Consider the following 18,666-nt stretch of genomic DNA (forward strand, 5'->3'; position numbering starts at 1 on the left):
TTCAAAACATCTAGGTAGCTCCAAGATGGGGATGTCAGGAATTCTGGGAGCTGATGTCCAATACACCTGGAGGATCACAGGTTGTTAAGGCCTGCTTTATAGTATTTTTTTCCGTGTCAGGAGCGACGTGAGAAACTGCAAGTCGCTTCTGGTGTGAGAGAATTGGCCATCTGCAAGGATGATATCTAGGGGACACCCAGATGTTTGATGTTTTACCATCCTTGTGGGAAACTTCTCTCATGTCCCCACATGGGGAGCTGTAGCTGACAGAGGGAGCTCACCTGCTCTCCCCGGATTTGAACCACCGACCTATTGCTCAGCAGTCCTGGGTTTAATCCATTGCGCCACTGGGGGCTCCATGCTTTATAACATGCAACTGGACCATGGCAGGAATGGACAGGAATTCCTCATTAGCCATGATAATTGGGGAAAATATGTTCAAAAAGCTGGAAAGCATGAAATCCCCGGGCTAGGAAACAAAAATGCAAATGTCTCCCCCTTTTAATGTTGAAGTGGGAATGATTTAACCATAGGATAAATTCCTGCACAGATCTATCAGAGTCAAAATTGCTATCAAAGGCTATTTTTAAATAATCCCTCTCCATGGCTACCCTGTAAACTGGAAAGTGTGGCTTAAAGAAAACAGCAGAAGTACAAACCTGGGTCTCGGGGCAAGTTTGGAACTTGAACTTCTGAAGAATTCTTAGAAGTGTTATCTTTACTTCCATCAAAGCCAGCTTCAGGCCAATGCAGCTGCGAGGTCCAGCTCCAAAGGGGAGATAAGAGAAGGGATTGCGCTGCTGCTTGGCTTCAGTAGTAAACCTGTTAAGTAGGGAGATTAAAAAGCAGCATGAGAAATGGCCCTTTCTTTTGACAAATATATGGGTCAGCAACAGACAGGCATCTGCTTCAACAGATTGTGAAGCATACATTAGATTTTACCTAGTGGCTAAATTGCATACTATCTAGCTCCTCCTAGTTTCAATGGAAAGTGAGAGGCCTAATGGGACACCAAGCACAAGAAAAATATTCATGCAAGGTAACAATTACATACTGGCAAAAATAGACCCGTTTTCTTCTGGGTGCAGATCTGGTTTCTGACAATTAGCATCCATTCGAAAATAATGTCATAGTGTAGTGTAGTGTTGTGTGTGTGCGTGTGTATCTTCGTCGTCTACTGACTTACAGCGACATGCATTTCAGAGGATTTTCTGAGGGTTTAGTAAGGAATATTCAAAGGTGGTTTAACCTCTGAAAATACTGCCTATAGCACTTGGTATTCTTTGGCAGTTTCCCATCCAAGTCCTAAATATGGCTGACCCTACTTTGCTTCCAAGAATAGACAAAATCTGATATCTTTTGGGTATTTAAGACCATAGTGTAGTAAGTTGGAAAGGACATAAAGAAATGTCAATATCATTGTACACTGGATAACATATTGATTTAAATATCACACTTCCAGTTTATGCACTCTTTCTGTTTAGCCAGATCGAATAATTATTTTAACATTGATAACAAAGGGAAAGCAGCACTCCACCTACCTCTCAGGGATAAACTTATGAGGTTCTGGCCAGATTTTTGGATTGTAATGGAGGTGACCAACAGCAACTTCTACTACAGCACCAGCAGGTATATGTTGTTTCAAAACCAAACAGTCTTTGGCTGCTTCCCGGGTGAACCTATGAGAGGCAAGATGGTGTGTTTCAGCAATACAGTCCCACCTCTTCTAAACTGCTGCTTGTTGCTGCTTTGTTAGTATTTCAGATTGTTTTGTTTTTCTGTCTTAAAGGATAATTTCTGCATATAGTGTCTGAAAACCAAACCTTACAACCAAGGAAAATGGCATATAGAAAAGCAGAGTAATCAATAAAAATAAAGGCTGAGATCCTGAGATAAAGGCTGAGATACACACACAACTCAAATCTAGGTGACTCTACCAAGGATAGAGTTCTGCCATGCTCTTCAGAGGGACAGTAAAGGATGATCATCCTGACAATGAGCAGCAGTGTGACTAGCAAATGCTAGAACCCACTCGAGAACTATCTTTGGTGTTGGGGCTGCCTAGAGTTTAAGGTAGGTTTAGTGGGGAGTTGCAAATGTGGCAATAGTGCCATAATCCTAAATGTGAATAGGAAAAGGTTACAAAGTCATAAGCCTAGTTTTGAATATCACAACTGCTTAAAAGAATGATAGCCAAAGTCTCTAGATACTCTTTTCAATAAAGACTTGCAGCCCTTGTCTTACAGCCATCTGGTCAATAAGTGCCAGGGCTTGTTTGTATACTAGGCATCTCCTTTCCATTACTTTTCATTTATGTCAGTACTGCATCTAGTTGTCCAATCACCAAGCAATGGTATATGCTGGCCAGGCCAGGAAGCCATAAGGTCCCTGTGTTATACTACTTGCTCTTAGCTGCCTTGGAGGGCCCTTCTGGATCAAAACCGATGGATGAAATCAGTAACAACAATGGCCATCCAGTCACCATATTAGATTGAGAGAAGAGCCATATTCATAGTCCATGTCGGTGTACATACCCTGTAATAGTCGAACAAAAATCTATCTTCAAAGCCGATATTTCTACTAACCTGAATGCAGGTGGATACATACGGAGAGTTTCTGCTATCACCATATCCAAATACGGAAGCTCATGGATGTTTTTGTAATCAGGAAAGTCCTTGGGTGAGAAATTAGAAATAAATTTTATTTAATAAGTTCCTAAGAAAGTAGGTGGGGAACTGCATTATTATTATTATTATTATTATTATTATTATTATTATTATTATTATTATTTTGACAGAACTCTCAAGAATTTAATGAAGGATCATAAAACCATGATATGAAAAAAGCAAAAAACAAGCAAATAGCTGAGAACAGAAAGTAGCATTCAGCTGCTTAACAAAAAGGTTTTCCACAATAGCACACTGCTGCCAGTCTTACAAATTAAGAAACCAAAGAATGGGATCTGGGGAGGAGAAAAAAAGAATGATGATTATGCAATTGTGGATCTGAATATGGAGATCAATCAAGTTCCTCCTAGAAGAAAAATTACAAATACCAGGGTGCCAACACCATCCTCAAGAATACCATTTTGTTTTCTTACATCACTTTGCATTGATTTTTTCCTGTCCATTTTTCTATCACTGAAGGCCCAAGGCATAAGTCTTATGTTCTTTCTATCTTTTGAATTTTGAGCATCAATGAACATATCTGGGGTAGCCATGTTGGCCATGCATAAAACATCCAGGAGATATTTTATTGCCTGGATTCTATGACTATTTATCTTCCATTGCCAACATGGACATGTAAGGGTTATGTCCTGTCTGTATTGATATCCCTCCATACTATCTTAACTGACAACAACAAAGATAACATCTTAACAAAATGTAGGTCTATGATTCCAACATTGTCATTTTTTAAATCTCAAAAATGACAGTGTTAAGAGTCACAGACCCTTTCTTCAATGATGATGATGATGATGATGTTAGAGAGAATCACAGACCTACATTTTTCCAAGATATTATTTATTCCTGATGAAGATGCCAGTGTACCTTGCATAATGTGTGTGCATTTTTGGTTGGCCCTGGAAAGTTAGGATTGATTTGTGGACCAATGATTACTCAGTCTATCCATATGAGGGCAGCAAAACTGCATGTAAGAACCTAAAGACTAAAGCAGGGTCCTTTTGTAAATTTAATAGACAGCGCTATTCTAGTAAAAATCACATGGAATGAACTGCTACAAAAAGCACTTTATGCTCAGATTAGCCAAACATTCTATAAAGATCTGGGAAGACTGTGGCTTAATCGCAGGAACCAGACTCCTTTCTTCACTTGTGCCTCTGGCATCCATGCAGCTAGTACTGATCTTTTCACACACACATTATATTTTTCAAGAAAAGCGATCAGAAGAAAAATGGTACTTTATTAAGAGAAGAGTAAAAGGGACTGCAGAGATGACACTGACACATGTGTCTCCCTCTATCTTTTTCTTCTTGTCACTAAGAACAAGAATAGGAAATAGTGGGACTCTAGCTAGGACCCTCTGGATGGAATTACATTGGTATAAATAGCCATTCTGCGTGGCCTAACTACCCTAAAGGCACCAGATGCCATCTGATCATGGAAAGTAGCAGGGTCAGCTCTGGTTAGTACTTGGATGGGAGACTGCCAATGAATGGGCTATATTTCAGAGGAAGGAACTGGCAACTCACCTCTGAATATTCCCTGTCTAAGAAACCTCTGTTAAATTAATGGGGCTACTGTAAGGTGACTTGAGTGCACATACACAACCAGGGACAATGTAAGTGTAAGGAGGTATATCCAGTACCCTCTTGTGCAGTGGTTTGCTCCCAGGTGTTTCACAACTGCTTCTTCCCATGACATCAAAGGCTATTGACAGATGGTTCTGGGCTCCCTCTGTCCTATCACCTATTTCTTGAAGAGACAGCTAACTATTCCCCCCTCCCCAATTTCTGGAATACTAGTCAGGCAACCAAATACAAAGTTTAAAGTGAAGAAAAGGCAAAGCCCTTGAGCCTAAAAGTTGCTCTGCCAAGCTCCACAGGCTCCAAATAATGGCAGGCTTCATAACCTTTGGTAGCTCCTTCATGTTTGGGCTAAAATCCAGAGCAGATTCATTGCAGGGCTGGTATCAGAGCCATCCGTTGCCACTGCTCCCCAATCCTGGTTCAAAAACCCTAACTTACTATACAAGAAAGTTACAAAGTGGATGCTAGTTCCATCATTACTTTTTGTCTCAAACAATCCAGAGTCCCTTCCATCAGTTCTGAACATCAGGCCAATTTTATGGAGGGAGAATAATAATAACAAGAGAAAGAGAGTTATGAAATTTTATCCAGGATAAAGCCAGAATCCCTTTGATGTCATATCCATGTGTACATTCAACTTGTGCTTGTACATTAGGATATGTTACGTAAAGGATGTAGTCCGTTCATGGTTACATAAGTGGAGTCCTGCAAGGCCTTTTATTTCACACAGGACTAAATTCTATTCTTAGACTCAACCAGAGTAGAGTTATTGAATCATTTGGATTTGCCTTCTTGTAGACTCATTCCTCAATAATTCACTCAATAGATCTTCTCTAGTTGGGACAAACAAAAAAGATCCCAGCTATGCAGTTGCACAGTCTTGGACAATGTGAAACATTAGTCACCACCGTCAATGTTTAGGTAAAGGTAAAGGTTTCCCCCTGACCTTAAGTCTAGTTGTGTCTGACTCTGGGGGTTGGTGCCCATCTCCATTTCTAAGCCGAAGAGCCAGCATTGTCCATAGACACCTCCAAGGTCATGTGACTGGCATGACTTCATGGAGTGCCGTTACCTTCCAGGTGAAGCGGTATCTATTCATCTACTTGCATTTGCATGTTTTTGAACTGCTAGATTGTCAGAATCTGGGACTGACAGCAGCTCACCCCACTCCTCAGATTTGAACTGCCAACCTTTTGGTCAGCAAGTTCAGTAGCTCAGTGGTTTAACCTGCTGCACCATTGTGGGCTCCCTCTTCAATGTTTACTGAATTGCAAAAACAGTCACAGTGCTTTCCACATTGCACAAAAAGGACACTTACTGAGCAATAAACAAATTGTTGAATAATGTTAGTACACTGTTCCCTCACTTATTGTGGTGGTTAGGTTCCAGGACAAACCACAATAAGTGAAAATCTGCGAAGTAGGGATGCTATATTTATTTTAATATTTATACATCGTTTTAGTAGTTATACACTATTTTAAGTCTTTATCAACCAATCATGTGTTGATAAATCGCCTCCTTCTCCTCCCATTGAGCTTGGGCTCCTTTTCTCTCCCTTTGGCTTCTCCTTCCTCCCTTCCTTAGGCTGTAAATTGTAATTTTTTATGCTTTATAATAGTCTTTTAGAGTTCATTGAAAAACCACAAAACAGCAAATCTGGGAAAAATGAACTGCGAAGTAGTGAGGGAACACTGTATTCAGTAGTGTGTTGTATTGTAACTATTTTGAAACAACTTGAGATTTATACTACAGTAGAGTCTCACTTATCCAACCTAAATGGGCCGGCAGAATGTTGGATAAGCGAATATGTTGGATAATAAGGAGGCATTAAGGAAAAGCCTATTGAACATCAAATTAGGTTATGATTTTACAAATGAAGCACCAAAACATCATGTTACACAACAAATTTGACAGAAAAAATAGTTCAATACGCAGTAATGCTATGTAGTAATTACTGTATTTGCAAATTCAGCACCAAAATATCACGATATATTGAAAACATTGACTACAAAAATGCGTTGGATAATCCAGAACGTTGGATAAGCGAGTGTTGGATAAGTGAGACTCTACTGTATATGCAAACATGATATAGGATTTTGGCCTATATATTTGTTTATAAATCTTACTCTTGATTCAGAGCAGTTGAAGAAAGCAGAATCCCAGATGTTTTTCTATAACATTTTAATATTTGTGATCTTGCAGATGGCCAATTCTCTCACTCCAGAAGCAACTCAAGTTGCTCCTGACACGAAAAAAATATCTCTTAATTGCAGTAATGAATGAAGTCCAGCAAAGTAAGGACATTAACTCCATTGTGTTTATGAAAGACTTCCACATTTACTGCAGCCAGAGTCTGCAAAAATGTCAGCAACTTTCCTTGATCACACAGATGAAAGTCTACTGAGAGATCAAAGAATGAAGTCAAGATGTCTGACCTTTGCCAGTTTCTAGGAGCAGGATAATCTACCAACAAAACTAGATCCAGCTCTATTTTGTACTCAGCCCTACAGAGGTCAAGGAAATCTGCTAATGTTGGGCAATATTACAGGCATTTCCCTGCACGATTTTCCAAGTAGAATTGTAAATAAATGCAAGGGTTTCAGGTAAGCCAGAATTCTGGGCAATTTTCACACAAAACCATTTTTACGGTTGCTTCCTCAATCTGAATATGTGTCTATTAAGACTACAGAGAAACTATGCCTGAGATCCTGCATCAGAGGCTATGGGGCATATCTTTACGAAGATAGACCTATGTTGGTAACATAGTACATAACTATGGTAGTAAACTGCAATGATGCGCAATAGGGCATCACACATAAAATATCCCATTACATAAGACAGGGCATCCATACATCAGAACATATTGTGAATCAGGATCATTGCACAACAGCCATGCTAGATCTACTTAGTGAAATCTCCGCTTCTCCCCTAAGAATGGCACAGCTGTGATCATAAGTTGCAATAGCATAACAAATGGGATGCAGGTCTGTACTGATAGATTAACAATATCTATTAGCAAACTAAGTACTAAGGTTAGTGAGACAGAAATCATCGACAAGAAAACCAGCAGACATATCTCAAAATGTTGGAAGATGTTGGTCTTTATTATGTAGCTAAAAGAACCAATGCATTTTATTTGCTGGTACACAGAACCCAACTGATTGTCACCCAGAGGACCTTTTCATTGGCTGCCCCATGACTATAGAGTTACCTGCCAGAAGAGCTCTGACAGCTAAGTGAGCTGTCAGAATTTAAGATCTATTGAAAGACCTATCTTTTCTGGCAGACCTATCCAGTTAGTTTTAAACATGACCCACCTTGAGCCATGAGGTGAGGCAGGTAAGAAACATAATAATAATAATAATAATAATAATAATAATAATAATAATAATAATAAGAATAATAATAAGAATAATAAGAAGAAGAAGAAGAAGAAGAAAAAAGATACACAACAACAAGATTAGTACACAGCAAACCAGTTCAGTATGCTGGCTGTTGTTTGGGTGAGACATCAGACACTTCCCAAGTGTCTAGGACTATGTGATGTATCAGCGTATAATGCGTGCAGATGAATAGGGTGGCATCTTGCAGCTGACAGATGGTAATTTTGTCAGTGCCAATTGTTTTTAAGTGCTGTCCAAGGTCCTTAGGCACTGCACCCAGTGTTCCAATCACCACTGGGACCACCTTTACTAGCATGTGCCAGAGTCTTTGCAGTTTGAACTTTAAATCCTTGTATCGTGTAAGCTTTTCCTGTTGCTTCTCATCAATTCTGCTGTCACCTGGAACTGCAGCATCGACAATCCATATTTTGTTTTTTTCCATGATCGTGAGGTCATGTTTTTCATCTATCTCAACATTACACTTTAAAAGCACAGTCTTGTGGTCCCTGGGATGGTATTCTGGGGACTGTGGGCATTTTATTTATTTAGTTCCTTACTTGTTGCACTACCTTTCTCCTAATATCGAGACTCAAGACTGTGCCTGAGATCCTACTTCAGACTGGCACTAGAGGGAATGACCCATGGTCTTAGATGTCTCTGCACTAATGCAGCAGAGCATGAGAAATAAACAAGATGAACTTAAACTCTTAACACAGCAAAGAAATTATGATATAATAAACATCACTGAAACCTGATTTCATTATCCAGAAGACAGAAGAGGCAACAAGGGGACCAGTTATTTTAGATCTAATCTTCACCAACACTGCTAACCCGGTAAATGGGCTGGAAATGGCAACATACTTAACTGGAAGTTATCACATTCTGCTGGGATTTGTTACACAGTGAAAAAGGAAAATCAATCATAGTAAGACCCATGTTCTAGACTTTAAGAAAGCTGATTTCAATAAATATAGGGAAATATTGGGTGTGATCTCATGGTCAGGAATACTAAAAACAGAAGGGAGGAGGAAAAAGGAAGAGATCTAAGAAACCAGGATGGATGATTAATGAACTTTCAACCAATCTAAGAGTTTAAAAAGAGCATATGCAAGAAATGAGAAAAGGAGATATCACCAACAAGATATTAAATGAATAGCCAGTATATGTAGGGAGACAATTGAAAAAATTGAGATGCCAAATAAGCTTAAGGTTGCTAAAGAGGTTAAAACAATACAAGGGCTTTTTTAAGTTATGTTCATAGTAAAGATGAGTCCAGTCACAAGATTGCCCTTGATTTAGAAGTGCCTGGCAAGAGGCCAAAGAGATGGCCGAAGCAATGCTGGCTGGACATGTTGCACAACGATCTGAATTATTACTATTCTCTACTCAAAGATATTATGTTCCATTGCACATTGTCCTCCACCCCAAACTCTGCTGTTGATTATGCACTTTATCTATTAGCCGTATCCTCAAAACTGATTTGCACCAGTCCGTCCACTCATGCCCAGGAACTGACAGTTATTTCAGGTTACTGGTTGGTTTGATGGTTGTTTTATATTTTGTTATAATGCTCTTGTTTTATTTTGTTTTATGTTATTGTGTATGTATTGCTATGTACTATGTATATACTTAACAATGTTGTTTGGGCTCATCCCCATGTAAGCTGTCCCGAGTCCCTTCAGGGAGATTGAGGTGGGGTACAAAAATAAAGTTGTTGTTGTTGTTGTTGTTGTTGTTGTTGTTATAAGGCTGCTGGCATACATCCTGATCAGGCGCTCAACTGGTTGAAATGGAGCCATCAAACCAGTAAAGTGAACCTCACCATCAAGCGGGACAAAAGAAAAAGAAGAAAGAAAAAGAAGAAAGAAAAGAAAGAACAAGGAATGGTAGGACCACTGCGTGAAGAAGATAGCAAAATGCTAACAGGACAGAGAAAAGATAGAAACTACCCAACTCTTTCTTTGCCTCAAACTTCTCCCCAAAGGAAAACAATCCTAAACTTGGTAAAAATGGAACAGGTGACCCCCTAGGGAAAATGCAGCACAGAATAGATAAAGAAACAGTACAGCATCCTGTTCTGTCCATTGCAAAGGCACAGAAGCCCGTGCAGGCACTCTTTCTACTCATCTCTTTCTGGCTATGAGCTACAGTCTCGAAGAGCCAGTATATCAAAGAAATGGTGAGACAATGGGATCGGGAGAGGGAAAAAAGAAAAAAAAAAGGCCATTGTTGAAAGAAAAAGTGCCTCAGGTGGATTTTTATATATAAAAACTGTTTTAATTGTAAGATATGCTGCCTAACTGTATGGACACCTGCACAATACTTTGCACTGTCATCCCTACTGAATACAATTGAAGACTTTAGCCTTGGGCATATTCTCTACTTACTTGGGAGCATTAGGAGTATTAACTAGATAGAGTCTCGCTTATCCAACGTAAACGGGCCGGCAGATTGTTGGCTAAGCGAATATGTTGGATAATAAGGAGAGATTAAGGAAAAGCCTATTAAACATAAAATTAGGTTATGATTTTACAAATTAAGCACCAAAACATCATGTTATACAACAAATTTGACAGAAAAAGTAGTTCAATACACAGTAATGCTATGTAGTAATTACTGTATTTACGAATTTAGCACCAAAATATCATGATGTATTGAAAACATTGACTACAAAAATGTGTTGGATAATCCAGAACGTTGGATAAGCGAGTCATGGATAAGTGACACTCTACTGTATAAGTATATTGGACCACATTTTTGCTCCTCAGTTTTACACATTTCTTTACCTTTCCATGGCAAATTCTAGGCAGTTAATGATTAACACTGCCCTTGCAATAAAAGAAATGCTAAGTTTTTTCCTCCTTAATTTTACTGTGCCATAGTTTTTTTTTATCTTTAAAAGCAAATTCTCTCATCAAAAAGTCATTTCAAGACAGATAGATAGATACATTATTATTGTCATTTTAAAATATCTCTCTTATATTTTTCTGCCATGCACAGGAAGTATACTTGGCTTGCAGAAAATTCTGAATGAGAGAGCAAAGGTAAACCAGAAGGCATTAATATAGTAAGAAGACTCGAAGCAGCTCAATATCCTTTATGGAGGATAATAGCAAAACAAAAGAAAACAAGACCGAGTAGGTCTGTCCAAAGAATTTCATGGCAGCTTAGTATCACACCTTTTTTGCATTTTGGTTTATTTCCAACTTCATCATGCTGGCCATGGAAATATGTAGTAGCAGTAACTGCAGATGTTCTGAAATAAGGAAACGTCAAGTCTTCTGCCATCTCTCCCATTTTGGTAGGCATTTGTGTTATCACTTATAACTCAGATGATAAATTTAAATCATTTCTCCTCCAGCTGGCATTTGCAGCAAAAAGGTGACAGTGCTTTAAATTAAGGCCTGTGGATATAAAAGGCTCATGTGTTTAGTTTAATCAAATGTTCATTTCCTCAGGTTTGTGTTTATATTTTTTTTAAAAACATCAGCACCAGTGTGAGTCTTCGGCCTCCCCGCCTTAACAAAGATTTTCATATGGATTTTGAACAGAGTTCTCTTTCAACCCTTTTTCATCTACCTGGCTTTGCCTGCTCCAGAGACGGAGGTGGGAAGAAAAAGTGGCCGTCACATCCGTTCAGAATGCAGGAATGCACACCCTCAATGGGGAGCCTGGCTTTGAAGCGGAATTGAGGGTTTATTCATATTAAGTAACTTTGAAAGCCCAATTCTACATGTAATAGAATTCACAAAGAGAGCATGGAGGATAAGATATCAATGATACAGTCCAAACTTTTGTATCGGCATGCACTCAGATTAAATACAAATATCATTTATGTTCTGATGTGCTTGTTCTTGCCATAAAAGTGATATATTCTGCTATCATTATTATGCAAGGCATAATACAGTAGAATGAAATTATAGAAGGCACAGTACAACCTGACTCTCATATCTGCAGTTTCAAAAAATTCTCTAGGCATTTTCAAGGCCCACCAGCAAGGTATTCTACGGCCAGTAGTTATTCCTTTGCTATTATCTGCTATTATCTTCATGTATCCGCACAAAGTCTGGGAACATATTTCCCGTGGATACTGAGGTTGTACTACATGTTGTATTCAAACACAGAGTAATGACTGTGGCCCATCCACATAACTCCAGCATAGTACAATCCTCTAGATCTCTTGCAGAAGACAAATTCTTCTATAGAAGTGGTTCTCAACCTGTGGGTCCCCAGATGTTTTGGCCTGCAACTCCCAGAAATCCTAAGAGCTGGTAAACTGGCTGGGATTTCTGGGAGTTGTAAGCCAAAACACCTGGGGACCCACTGGTTGAGGACCACTGTTCTATAGGCATGTGTTATGAGCTCTGCCAAGAAAGTGTGTATAACTTTATACTGATGCTTGAGCAAAAATCAAAGTCGAATGAAGTAGTAGAAAGTAGAACTGAACGCGTTGCATCTTGTGAGATGCTTCTTTACTCTCACATCTAATTTAGAAAAGCATATAGACTAGAAGACCTTATGCACTTGATGATGGGACTGGCACTGAGAACCAAAATTGCAGGACTGATTTGCTTCACATATTGCTATTCGTTCTACAACCTCAAGCTATCATGGAATCTAACAATGATTTAGGTCATGAGATAGCTTTTCTCATGAACTGAGTCAAATTTTGAAGTATGCAGGATGTGTTGAAACTTGTCTTCTCTTTTAAATTTACATTTTAGTCCACTGTTCCTTCAGACAGCTCAGAATTCTTCCTCGGGATTATTAACCTCAAATAACCCATGTGAGATAGATTGCAGAAAGTAAATAATGGTGGCAGTGGTGGTACTAGCCACTGTTACTCAAAAACCTTTCTGGTTGAATGAAAACTTGAATTCTGTTCATCAGAGTCATTTTTATCATGTCAGAAGTGACTTGAGAACATACTGCAAGTCACTTTTGGTGTGAGAGAACTGGCCGTCTACAGAAACGTTGCCCAAATGTGATAACTGGGAGGTTTCTCTCAAGTCCCTGCAACCTAGAGCTGACAGACGGGAGCTTACCCCATCTCACAGAGTCAAACAGGCATCCTTCAGGTCAGCAACCCAACCTTCAGGTCAGCAGTTCATCCGGCACAAGGGTTAAACCCATTGTGCCATTGCAGCTCCTTATCAGAGTCATGATCCAACATTTTACCATGGAGTTTCATCAGGCATTGCTACTTACTTCTCACAAAGGTCAGCACTGAGACTTCCAATTTATTTCTAGACCTGGGCATGTCTGGAAAGTTCTCACACAATGGATATGGTAGGGAAGAGACCTGCTATATGTTGTTCCTGACTGCAGAGCCCTTTGGGAACTACACAGATGGCCCAAAATGCCAAAAATCCATCGGCTATTGAAACATGAGTTTTTTCAAAGGAGTGGAGGCCCTACAACCTATTTAAAATATGAACTGCAAGTCCTAAAAGCTTCTAGGAGAAGCTATTTGCTGTTTTTTTGTCAGAAAAACAGGAAAGTTGGAGAGTCTTGAGACATTGAGGGATGCCACAATTTTCCCTGCTAGTACAGAGATATTGTTTCACACTGTTGTGTGTTCCTGATGATGATGTGTCCTAAATGCAATTGGTGCTTCTCAGGCTGACACAAAACCGTCAGGTTTCATCACGAACTCTCATACCTTTGCTAGTATGTGTTGAATGCGGTGGGAGAGGGGTCATGTTTGAAAGAAGATGTTGTGTGACAGTGTAGGCATATCCCATGTCACATTTCAGTGTCAGAATATGTTTCATTGAGTGTAGAAATATCTGTGTTTCAGAATGAACTATTTAGATGTACTACTGCTGGCAGCGAGGCCATCATTTGGTTAACCATTAAAATGATGCAACTGAAATAGGTAAAATTCAGCACTGAATCCTATGCTTGTCTCAGCTAAATTTTAGCTATGCTGACAAAAGGTCAGGATGGGGCTACAGGTGACTTTCCCCAAAACTAAGTTCCCATTTAGTTTTGTATGCACTAATTCTTATGTATGTTTCATCAAATTTTCAGCATTAAATTGTCCAATATCATTTTATTCTTTTTTCTTTCTTTCTTTGATTTACATCTTGCTTGTCTCCAAACACAAACATTCAAGATGCATTTTGACATTTTCAAAAGATAAAGAAATAGAAAACATTATGATAGAATATCAAGATGTATTTAAATATATTGCAATATAGTTCAATCCCTATTTTTGTGTGACCCGAACCTGTGCTGTCACTTGCCCAAATTTGAAAAAAAAAAGTATTCTCTAAGAACTTTTTAGATCTTCCAGGCAATTCTATGATGTGTAACTTAGGATACCTCCCTAGGAATTTTCTAGGCCCTCTAGGGCAAAGACTTAACTGAATAAAAAGATATCTTATCCCATACACACCTGCTGGCCTCAAATGTAGATGAAGATACTGGTGTTCTGTGGTCAGAGCTGAAGTCCACTAGATTTATGTATGTGGGATGAAATTAGGCATGTAGGTGCCATCTTCTTTGCTTCATAAAACAAAGTATTTTGAATTGGTTCTCAGCATGTATAAACCTGGTAGAGTTTATCGCCTCTGCAGTACAGGCCAAGAGATCCTTTTCAGTTGAGATGTTACAAATTGCATCTAAAACCAATGGCATGCCAAGTATGCACTCTACCAACAGTTATTGTAAACAGGTAGGTAAAAATGCAGATTTACTTTATTTGAGTATGAGAAGGTATATAAATATATACAGATTAGATTTCTTAGAATATGAAAGCAAGCATTTTCTTTATTAACAGAAAGAAAATCAGCTTGAACTCTTCTTCCCAGGAGATAATTATTATTTACTTCAGTGTGGGGAAAACCTCCTTCTCAGAATGCATTCTTAAAACATTTTTGTGGTACCTCACTATGTCATTTTATACCACTTCATTTTTGTATAGCATCTTTTGTCTCAGGTACTCAAAAGCATTTGATAGAGATGCATATAATTAATAGTCCTCACTATGCTCATGTCATTACGAATTACAAAGTAGATATTGTATCTGTCTTACATGAAGGGAAAACCAGGATTGCCTACATCAGGTGCTTAAAGCAGGAAGACTGACTTCAGGTTCTCATGTATGTGAACAGGTCTCCCCTGAGTTTCTAAGATTTGAGATTTAGTGTATAAAAGGCTGAAAGTTCAATGAAATGAGTTAAGTTTGTCCCAGCCATTGGAAGGAACCATGTTTTTCAGACAGAAGACTCACTCCTGAATGCACAGTGCATCACCATAAATATCCACCAAATCAAGTGTAAGCAACCTGTGGACTTCCAGATGCATTTGAACTCCAGCTCTCCATATCTTTCAGCACTGACTTCTGCAGGAAAGTGTAATTCAAAATATCTGGAGAGCTTTGGGTCACCTATTACGCCCGAAAAATAGGTCTTCATTATAGGTTTGCCTAGTGCCATATCACTGTGCCAAATATACAAGACCTTTCCCCATTAGGTAAAGGTAAAGGTAAAGGTTTTCCCCTGATGTTAAGTCTAGTTGTGTCTGACTCTGCGCATTGGTGCTCATCTCAATTTTTAAGCTGAAGAGCTGGTGTTGTCCGCAGATGCCTCCAAAGTCATGTGGCCGGCACGACTGCATGGAGTGCTGTTACCTTCCTGCTGGAGCGGTACCTATTGATCTACTCACAGTGGTATGTTTTCGAACTGCTAGGTTAGCAAAAACTGGGCCTAACAGCGGGAGCTCACCCCACTCCCGGATTCGAACCGCCGACTTTGTGGTCAGCAAGTTCAGCAGCTCAGCGGTTTAACCCACTATGCCACTTGTGGTTACATATATAGCACAAGTCACACAAAAATATTATTGTAGTCACTCCTCTTGTACCACCTTGCTAGGCTACTGCCAAGGTGTTAATTGTCAATATCCCTCCATATAACTGATAACATCTGGAGGAAACAGCATAATTTGATACTTTCTTTCATAATTCAGTTTAAAAACTACTTCTTATCACAGGTTCAGTATGACTCTTGGATTGTTGCCAAGATTGCATGCTGGGGGGAAAGGATGGCTGTCCCAACCAGACCACTGTCACTTCTTTCTGCTCAATGTAGTTTGCACTGGTTTACTGTGACACCAAGTGTTGCACTAGGTTTGATTCTGCACACGAGGATCTATAATGAAGATTGTAAGACCCAGACTTTGTGCCCACCCTGCTGGAGCTTTCTCCCTCCCTGCTTTTCCTCCCCTTTCCAACCTGCCCAGGACAGCCTGCCCATCTGTTTATGATTTACTCTTTTACAATGCCTTGTTTCCGATTGCATAGATAAACACACTTGGTTATTTCACAGGCAGCTGGTTAGCTCTAATTACACTGTAACTACATCAGAACCATGGAAACCTTTACCACCCTTGGAGAAGAAAAGAGGTGTCTAAAAAGAGCCATGCAGGAAACATTATCCTGATTTTGTTTATCCTCCTCCAGCAAACCTGTCCTCTGGCCTTTAATCCTGCTGGTCACAATAAAAGCACTTTCGGCTAGAATGTAAACATAATAATTAAAATTTCATAATCCCATATACCAGGGGAGGAAAAGCTGACAACATCTTTTCAGAGCTTACAAAACAGACATGTACTGTATATATATAAAAAGAACAGACATTATGGAATTCAAATATCCTGGCAGATTTCCATCCCTCAGTATATGTGTGCTCCCTCCATTATTATTTCTTCATGGTCTCAAGGATATTCCCAGAAGAGCTGGCTCCTAAGAGAAAATGGGGGTTAGGAAAGAAATACTTCTTGTAGTACTCCATGGCAGTTGAGCAGATTTCAGGATCATGGTATTTATTTACTTGTTTTTTTCTTTCTTTTTCTTTTTCTTTTACTACAACCCCAGGATTCACTAACCGGAGCCTGATGCAAAAGACACACACTTAGAATTAAAGCATTATGCAACCATCATTTGTTTTTGAGGGCTTTTGAGGGTTGGGCTTTTTGAGCATTGGACTATGATTCTGGAGTCCAGACTTCAAACCTTAGCTTGGATATGGAAACCCACTGGACGACCTTGGGCAAATCATATTCTCTCAGCCTCAAAGGTAATAGCAAAGCCTTAGGGTCTGAAGGACACTTTATAACAGAATTTGTTTTAGTGCCATGAAAGACTGGAATTCATAGTCTTCTCACACATAACTAGATTCTATTCTATTCTGCTTTGATCAGACAATTCTGGGCACTACAAGTAAATAAAGATATTGACAAGCCGGAACATGTCCAGAGAGGGAAAGGGGAAAGGGGAAAGGGAAAGATTTTCCCCTGCCATTAGGTCTAGTTGTGTCCGACTCTGGGGGATGGTGCTCATCTCCATTTCTAAGCCGAAGTGCCGGTGTTGTTCATAGACACCTCCAAGGTCAAGTGGCCAGCGTGACTGCATGGAGCACTGTTACCTTCTTGTCAGACTGGTACCTATTGATCTACTCACATTTGCATGTTTTTGAATTGCTAGGTTGGCAGAAGCTGGGGCTAATAGCGGGAGCTCACCCCGCTTCCCAGATTCGAACCACCGACCTTTTGGTCAGCAAGTTCAGCAGATCAGTGGTTTAACCTGCTGCACTTTTCAGAGAAGGGTGACTAAAATGATCAAAGGTCTGGAAAATATGCTCAATGAGGTGTGGCTTAAAGAGTTGGGTATGTTTAGCCTGCAGAAGAGATGGCTGAGGGGAGACATGATAGCCATGTACAAATATTAGAAAATATATCATAAGGAAGAGGGAGCAGGCTTATTTTCTGCTGCCCTGGAGACGAGACTCGGAGCAATGGGTTCAAATGACAGGAAAGGGAATTCCATGTGAACATTAGGAAGAACTTCCTGACTGTAAGAGCTGTTCAGCAGTGGAACTCTCTACCTTGGAGTGTAGTGTAGGCTCCTTCTTTGGAAGCTTTTAAACAGAGGCTGGATGGCCATCTGTCAGAGGTGCTTTAATTGTGCTTTTCATGCATGGCAGGGGGTTGGACTAATTGGCTCATGTGATCTCCTACAACTCTATGATTCTATGATTCTTGATCACCCTATACTGTATATTCTTCATTTCAACCTTAAGCAAGAAAAGCTAGAATCAACTGGATGCTGCTTTAAGAGCCAAAATTTGACAACGAATCACCAGAAACTTGTAGATGTAATACAGATCTAACAATATATTTAGGTTTACCTTCTCTCCCCACTCTACTCTATGAACATTTGGAAAGTACGACTAGAAATATATAACTTACTGGGCTCAAAACCATAAGCACCATCCAATCCAACTTTCTGTCATGCAGGAAAATATAATCAAAACACTCCCGACACATGGCCGTTCAGCTTCTACTTAAATTATAATTTCAACAATTATTCCAAATAAATAGATAAATAAATAATACATATCCTGTGCAACTATAACTGATTATGGCGTCTCAGTATGCACAGACTGTGTATTAACGTCAAAGCAAATATCTGTGTGATCACTGCACAAGTATGTCCTAGGTGGAAATGTATTTTTCATAGAACATTCTAAATGTCACAAGGAACCTTCAGATAACTAGAAAATTTTTAGTAAAAGTCCAATAAGAAATCTCAAAATACACAATTACTTTTTCAATATCCTTGACAGCATCTTTACATTACACTTGACTAATGGGACCTTAATAATGTTTATTATCAGGATGTGACTTCAATGGCTAAATCAGTAAAAAGATGGATAAATGAATACATCTGCCAATGGGGAAAATTACAATGGCTAACACACATTTTGGTGCCTCAAATGTTAGACCTGTTTCTAGGTATATGGCACCATTTTCCCTGATCAGGTCTAGTTTTTGAGATACAGAACATATGCCATATACCAGTCTTCATCTGCTCACCCATAAAAATCATGATAACCATCTTAGAAACTAAATCTGATGTGGTCTATCCAACACAATGTTCTGAATCAGCATACCAAATAACCTAGAAACTAAGACACCAGGAAAATCATTTTTGCAGGGCTGAGTTAGAATTAT

At 39.3% G+C, this 18,666-nt stretch overlaps 1 protein-coding gene across 7 annotated transcripts in view; it reads right to left on the minus strand.

Moving 5' to 3' along the window:
- The window catches only part of tbxas1 (thromboxane A synthase 1), a 276,173-nt gene that overhangs the window by 863 nt on the left and 256,644 nt on the right, over positions 1-18,666 (minus strand). For all 7 annotated transcript variants that reach the window (XM_008110550.3, XM_008110549.3, XM_008110551.3 and 4 more), the window contains 3 exons: positions 2,586-2,674; positions 1,542-1,679; positions 660-822 (listed from right to left, as the gene is read on the minus strand). In XM_008110550.3, coding sequence (XP_008108757.1) covers positions 660-822; positions 1,542-1,679; positions 2,586-2,674 — 390 coding nt within the window. The remainder of the gene's footprint in view (positions 1-659; positions 823-1,541; positions 1,680-2,585; positions 2,675-18,666) is intronic.

This window comes from Anolis carolinensis, chromosome 5 (assembly GCF_035594765.1).
Source record: "Anolis carolinensis isolate JA03-04 chromosome 5, rAnoCar3.1.pri, whole genome shotgun sequence".
Classification (NCBI taxonomy): domain Eukaryota; kingdom Metazoa; phylum Chordata; class Lepidosauria; order Squamata; family Dactyloidae; genus Anolis; species Anolis carolinensis.